Genomic DNA, 7,790 nt, shown 5'->3' with positions numbered 1-7,790 from the left:
ATCATCCCAAGAACATCTGACCCAACTGAGAGAAAGTACGAATGGAACCCTAGTGAAGAGATAAGTATCAATCCTTCGCCCCCCTTGAGTGTTTTCGAAAAGCCTTGTACTTCGCGAAATCAAAAGCTTCCAGCACATTCATCTAATTATTATACTGCATGGGATGCACTCGCGGGTCCCTTCTTCCTTTAAGCATATCCTTCGAAACCTTAAAAATAGTTGGCAAGCTTATGGTTTTACCTTAAAAGCCAGTGGATTATTGGAATAAATGAGTCAATCCATATCTTGAGATTCAAGATGTAAAGCCCTTACATCTCTTCACACAACATCCATCTCATTTTGCCACGATTTTGCATGAATGTCAAAACTTTCTTCTTGCATGGTGACATTGTTATGAAAATCAAAATTATCAAACTGCACCTTCCTTCTGAGCTCCTTATTCAAATTTAACAACTCTTGCTAAACATCTATTATTGTTCGAATCTAACATTTTACAGGGTCATTTGTTTCTTCATCATCTTTATCAACTCCTGAATAGCAAAAAACTGCTCTGGTGATGCTTCCTAACCAGAGGAGAATGACAATCTCTAGCCAGAAGGAAATTTTAAGTCAAAGAATTCGAAGCTCTTACATGGGCCGTGTCACCCAAATTTTTTGACCGGTTAGCAAACCACCCGATAAATAAATTTGTCTTATTGGGTTAATTGTTTGCACTAGAAGCTCCAACTTATCCTGACAAAACATTGATCGGGAAATTTTCATTTGGGTTGTTACAAGCTGAAAATCTGTTGATCAAAAGTTTGACCATGCCCACTGCACCAAATTGTTGAGTATTTTCTCTTTGTGTCTACTATAGGGGTAAGAATCAATATTTATATGATACGGTTACTATTCACTAAAATGACGTCTTAGATAGGCTTTATGCATGCTAACACTTATCTTGTTCTAGACTTAACACGTGTTCATGGACCACGTGCTTGACCTAACACCTCTCCTTGTGAGCATATAGAGACGTGTAAACTCAATGTGCAAGCTTGTCTTGTGAGCTAGGCCCGTGAACTCTAGCATACCTACGAATTGGATGTGCAAACTCTAATATGCCCACTTCGTGGGGCCTGACCCAAATTCCTTTGAGTCTACTTGGGTTGTGGGTCAATAACTTAACCTACTTGAGTTTCGAGTCAGTAATAGTGAATTCCATAATAGGTTTCAATTATAACATGACATGTGATATAAACTTAAAAATTATATTTTAAATTCTTCCATTTTTTTTTCTTTTACGCCATTCTTGGCAATTCTTATTCATTAATTACATGTAGATATTTTAACTATTAGGATTTAATTTTTCACCTTAAATTTATAAATTTAAGAAATTATTATTCTCAACTTTTGCAGCTTTGCTAACCCAACCAAATTATTTGTCTACAATTTATAATCTACATCTATAATATATATATATAAAGAATAAGCATGCAAAATCTCTTAAATTAATGAAAATGATTAATTAAGAATATTGACTATTTTTCTATTTGCTCATAGCAAAATTTCTTCTTCCTATTATTTATAAGTAAGATTTCTAATTTCACTAAAAGTATTTTATTAAGAGAATTTATTTGATAATAATAATGATTTAAATAAATTGAAATTTTACATTAATTAATTTACATTCTGAATTATAATTTAGACGTAGTTTTACATTTTTGATTTGCCTTATTATTTATTTGTTTAATTAATTTAGGCGCAGGACATAATTTTATATTATGAGAGAAACAAAGTATATTAATTTGCCAAACATGAATAACAAGGCCACTATTCTTTTCCCAAGTTTCTATTTGATTAGTGGGCTTATGCTGGAGTACCATTGTTAAATAGAAAAGTATTCTCATAAAAAATGGCTTTCATAATACCAATTTTGAGGCTACAATCTCAATTAACTCTCAATCTTATAAAAATTATAAACACAAAATTAACTCAATTGTGAGGAAAAAATTTTATAACTTTACTTAAAATGATAAACACTATATCAATTAATTTGCTTTTTTATTTGACCTCTAACTTAAAGTTTCATAAAAAGATAGTTAAAATTATTTGTAGTTGTAATAAATACTACACTAACAAATGTTCGGTGCAATGGCAAGGCATATTGCTTTTTTAAGGAGAGAACAAGATTCAAGTCTTAGAGATGATATTCTTGACAATAACTACTGAAATCCCAAAAATAAATTATAAAATATACATAAATGTAGGGGTGAGCATTCGATCGAATCGAATCGAAAATTTTCGAGTTAATCGAGTTTTCGAATCTCATTTTATCATCCTAACTTTATTTGAAGTTTTCTCGAATCGAGTCGGGTGAGATAGAATTCGAATCGAATCGAATCGAATCGAATATATTTGTTCGAGTTAATTTTTAAAAAATAATTTTGGGATCTTTGTAACCATTGTCACCCATCGTAATAAAATTTGTCCACCTTAATCAAAATTTTTATTAACTTTCATCACCTCATAATTTATTTATTAATTTTTTATATACTGTTTAGCTTATTTGCTTGCTTAGTTGTTTCAATTATCTTCAGATTCTTGTCACTATGTATTTTGGAATTAAAAAAATATATTAAATGTAAAAATATGATTTTTTTAATAAAAGTTATTTTAAAAATAAAATGTGAAATTGATACCAATATAAAATTTTAACAAGAATATTTTATGGCATAATTAATAATTCAATTTTAATATAAATATTCAATATGACTAAACAATTCAATAATATAAATAATATAAAATGTGAAATTAAATTAATAATATAAATAGTAGATACAAATAAAATTATTACTATTTATGTTTAGTTTTTTTTTTGGATAATTTTGATTTTGTATTTGAGAGTAAAGGGTGAGAAGTAAAAGTTTAGGAGGAAAATAAAAAGTTTTAGGGAATAAAATTTTGAGGGAATGTAAATAGGGGGAGTAAAATTTTGGAGGGAAAATATTTAAAAAAAATTGGAGGGGGCAGGGTTTGGGGTAGATGGGAGGTGAGATGGGAAGGGAATAAAATTTTTAGGGGAAAAGTGGGAGGGAGTAAAATTTTGGGGGAAAATAAAATGTTTTGAGGGTTTTGGGGAGTAAAATTTTGAGAAAAAGTAAATGGGAGAGTAAAATTTTGGTGGGAAATGGATTTTGGGTAGATTGGGGGTTGGGAGGGAAGAGGAGTAAAAGTTTTGGGGGGAAAGTGGGAAGGTGTAAAAGTTTTGAGGGAAAAGTAAAAAGGTGTAGGAGTTTAGGGTAAAATGTAAAATATTATAGTTTGATATTCAAATTATTCGAATTATTCGAGTTATTCGAATTCAAAAACTCAACTCGATTCGAACTCGAAATTCGAAAAAAATTCGAGTTGATTCGAATAACTCGATTAACTCGAATAACTTGATTCGTTAACTCGAAATTCGAATTTTTTTCGATTTTTTCGAATAGAATCGAGTTTTGCTCACCCCTACATAAATGCACCAAAAATAATAATGAACACTAAAAAATGAGATAAGAGTAATATATTAAATGATTATCTCTTCTATAAGAAATTATTACGTATAGTTTGATATCTTTTTTTCTTCTATTTTTTATACATTTATGCAATCCTTTTTACATTTAAGTTTCTCTGGAAGATAGTAGTAGTTTCCTTCAATAGATTACAACTTAAAAGTTGTTGTGATGCATCTAAAAATGGTTAGAAGTAGTGTAGTAAATTAATCAATTATTTGTATTGAGTGTACACATCATCACAAATATAGTTATTTTATAATTTATATTCCAAAGAATCTTCAAACTCCTAATTCTATCTCATTTTCAATTTTATCTCTAAGGTCGAATTCTAACACTACCACCTTTGTTGCAATGGTATGCAGTTCCAAATAATAACTTAATTGGAGAAATCCCTTCTTCACTATGCAATTTGACTTCCCTTATGGGTATTTGTTTATATGAGAATAATTTGGGGGGAACAATTCCAAAGTGCATCGGAAACTTGATTTCTTCTCTCATAGCAGTTCATCTAGGGAATAATAATTTTCATGGTCAAATACCAGAAAATTTTGCTAAAGGTTGCATGTTGAGAAGTTTTTCCGTCAACAACAATGAATTAGAAGGGTCACTACCACGATCTTTGGGTAATTGCAAAGGTTTAAATCTTCTCAATGTTGGAAACAACAATTTGAATGACACTTTCCCAAGTTGGTTAGGAAATTTGGATCAGCTGCATGTTCTTATCTTGAGGTCGAGCCAAATAGAGAGCTTTGATATTACAGTTTCTTTAACTAAATTGCGAATCATTGATCTTTCTCACAATAGTTTTAGTAGCTACTTACCTACTCTTTTTTTTGAGCATATGCATGCCATTAGAGATGAGTATGGAAAGAAAGTTGAACCAAATTACATGAGAGAAATAAAGCCCACGGAAGATGCATTTGGTGTATTTTGGGTGGATTATGCTTATGGTTTATCTGTTACAGCAAAAGGGCAGGAAATAAAGTTTGAATCACTATTATCCATTTGGACGATTATTGACCTTTCTAGTAACCAATTCAGGGGAGAAATTCCAAAAATACTTGGTGAGCTTCATTTACTTATTGTCCTAAATCTCTCCCATAACTGTTTAACAGGCCCTATCCCATCATCTTTAGGTAATTTGTCAGAGCTTGAATCATTAGATCTCTCATCAAATAAGCTGCAAGGAAGAATTCCAACAGAGTTAAAAAATCTTGGATTCTTAGAGGTGTTAAACCTTTCTAAAAATAATCTCAAGGGACCCATTCCTCAAGGCAAACAATTTGATACTTTCACTAACGATTCCTACATAGGAAATTTGGATTTATGTGGTTTGCCATTATCAAAAAACTGTGGTATTGATGAGGAAACTCCAGCCAAATTTGATAGAGATGATGATGGTGATGAATTGAATTGGAAATTTTCAATATTGATGGGGTATGGATATGGGTTGGTGCTGGGAATGAGCATGGCATACATTGTATTCACGACTGGAAAACCATGGTGGTTGATTAGGATCGTGGAGCGAGTTCAACAAAGATTTGGACAAAGGTAGGGAAGCTAACACTTCGGCGAGTTCAACAAGTTGCGAACAGAACAGAAAACTTCATTGCTTGGTGGTATGCTGGCCTTTTTCTGTAGCTGTTTAATAAACATTTTGTGTGGGTGCTTGATTGTATGTTATGTAGTTTGTATTATGTTTTCTTAGGTCCTCTCTCATGGCAATGTTCCCTGATGTGTTTATGATAGGTGCACTGGTTTGTCAAGACTGTCTTTATGGGAACCTATCTTTTTAATAAAATTGAAATAAGGAATAGATGGTTAATTTATTCCAAAGAGTTTGTGAAGAATCAAGGGAGGTAAAATAATGCAAAATTAGATGTTCAATACTTTAGAATTGAATATGGATCATGGTTTTAATTGCACAATACATGCATTCTTTGTTTTTAACCTGAATCAGATTTGTGTGATGTATATTTTGTGAGGTTGATTTATTACAGGAGATTTGGAATTGAATTTATAAAAAGAAATGATTTGGTTTGGATTAATGTAATTCTTTTTGTGAAATTATAGATATGTGTTTTTATATTTTTTATTGGATACTTTTTTTTTACAAATTATAGATGGTATAAAACTTATTTTATACATTTTTTAATGAGAATATTTGATGTATTGTTGGTGCATAAGTTCTATGCACTATCGATGAATAATAGCATAACATATTATCACTGTCGAAACCTATTTTTTGATAAAAGGGGTCGACTTTAATTTTGAAAATGAAAATGAACACGGGAGTCGCCACCAATCCTTTTTAATGAGGTGTGATCGGGTCACCTCAAAAAGAGTAGTTATTTTAATAAACGATTTGATTTATTAAAACAATGATTTTGGTCCACGAAATTTAGAAAGATGGGTTCAGGAGTCGATTACGTACGAGGAAGGATTAGCACCCTCGTTACGCCCAAAATTGGTACCTAGTCGATTAATTAGTGCCTTAGTGTTGAAAATTGAAAACTTTGAAGAGATTTAAAATACGGTCCTTTGTTAAGACATTACTTTACTAAATTAATTTTCATGAAAAGGGGCTTATTTCAAGTTAATCGAGAAAAAAGGACCATGTCCCGTAAGTTAGGACACAATGCCTTAGATCCTCGAGAACAAAAAAGAACTCCATCTAATCATCACTTAAATCCCGTTTTTATTTTTTGAAATAGATGTTCAACTATTTTGGTTTTAGGAGAAAGTCATATTCCGTAAGTTAGGAACACGGCTCTTCTAATTCCGAAAATAATGAACATTTACTTTGATTTTAAAAATTTCTTGTTATACATCGAGTAAAAAAATGAATATAAAATTTTAAGAAATGCACATTTAACTTATTTAAGCATAGTATAAAAATGGGTAAATATATTCGAATACGGTCCGTGACATGGTGTTGACAAAAAATAAGATAACATGGTAGTAGAGAAACAAAGATACGATATTAAAATATTAGGCAAACAAATAAATGAACAAATGAACAAATAAAAGATAAACTGAAGATGCTATGCTAGTGATTGATAATAATACAATGGTAACGATAAAATTGTCGATTTATAATATTAATAACGATAATCATAATATTAATACAAATAACAAAAAGTATAATAAATAATAATGATAACAATTATGAAACATAAAAAAGGGCACACGAAAGAGGAATTTAAAAACACAAAATTAAAAAAAAGTAAGGGAATAATAGATAAAATAAAATAAAATAAAACAAAGCAAAGCAAAGTCCATAAAAGGATAACATAAGATTAGTGAATGATAAAATATAAATAAATAAAGGGATGTTGTAATAACAATAATATAATCATAATAATAAAATAAACAAGATAACTCAAAATAAAAATAAAAGGAAGATGCATGATTAAAAAGGACGTGACATGAAAAGTATCAAAAATAATAAAAAATAACTAAATAACAATGACAATATGGCAACAATATACAAATATGAACAATATAAGTTTTAAAATAAAAAGCGAGGCAATAATAAATAAAAAAGTAAATAATAAATAAAAAAATCATGAAAGGCTGAAATTAAATAAATAAGGGATTAGATCGAAAGCAAAACGAAATTAATAGTCTAAATTATAATAAATGAATAAATAAATAAGGACTAAGTTGAAATTAGAATGAAATTTAAAAGGGGCGGTGGCAAGTGGAGTTGGTGGCTTCGGCGGTGGCAGTGCTGACAGCAGTAGAGGATAGGGGCAACGACAGACTGATAGTGGCAAGTAGCTAGGTGCGGCGCATTAGGGTTTAGGGGGGCTAGGGTTTGTGTTTAGTTTTAGGCTCTTGGGTTTGTTTAGTTTTGGGCTATTTGAGTTTGGGCCTGCCATTTTGTTTTGTAATTTGGACTATTATTTTTTATTTTATTTGTCTTGGGCTCGGGCAAAATAGGCCTAGTACAATCACATTCTATTTGAGTAATTTAATTAGAATGTATATAACTTTAGGGTTCAATTTAAAATATGAGTAATAGTTTGAGATGTTTGGTGGAATTAATCCTAATTGCTTCTACCATCTAAAGTAAACTATAGAATTAGTCACCCAACTATGAAATTTTTAAATTTAGCCACTAACGTTTTAGATTATTTCTATTTTGAATACTCACACTTTAGATTGTTTCTATTGTGATCACTCTCCGTTAAATAGTTAACAGAAGTGATGATGTTGTCTTTTCCAACTGGCATAGTAACACTTTTATTCCTT

The 7,790-nt window shown here is 30.4% G+C and overlaps 1 protein-coding gene across 1 annotated transcript; it reads left to right on the top strand.

Moving 5' to 3' along the window:
• Positions 1-3,954: 3,954 nt before the first annotated feature.
• On the top strand, positions 3,955-5,383 carry LOC121223251 (receptor-like protein 9DC3). Its single transcript, XM_041104386.1, has one exon. It carries the CDS (start codon positions 3,955-3,957, stop codon positions 5,086-5,088), a length of 1,134 nt encoding a protein of 377 aa, XP_040960320.1. The 3' UTR covers positions 5,089-5,383.
• The last annotated feature ends 2,407 nt before the right edge of the window (positions 5,384-7,790 follow it).

The sequence above is a fragment of the Gossypium hirsutum genome, chromosome D11 (assembly GCF_007990345.1).
Source record: "Gossypium hirsutum isolate 1008001.06 chromosome D11, Gossypium_hirsutum_v2.1, whole genome shotgun sequence".
Taxonomy (NCBI): Eukaryota; Viridiplantae; Streptophyta; class Magnoliopsida; order Malvales; family Malvaceae; genus Gossypium; species Gossypium hirsutum.
Note: the sequence above shows the minus strand (reverse complement) of the source record. Positions and strands in the feature narration are given on the sequence as shown.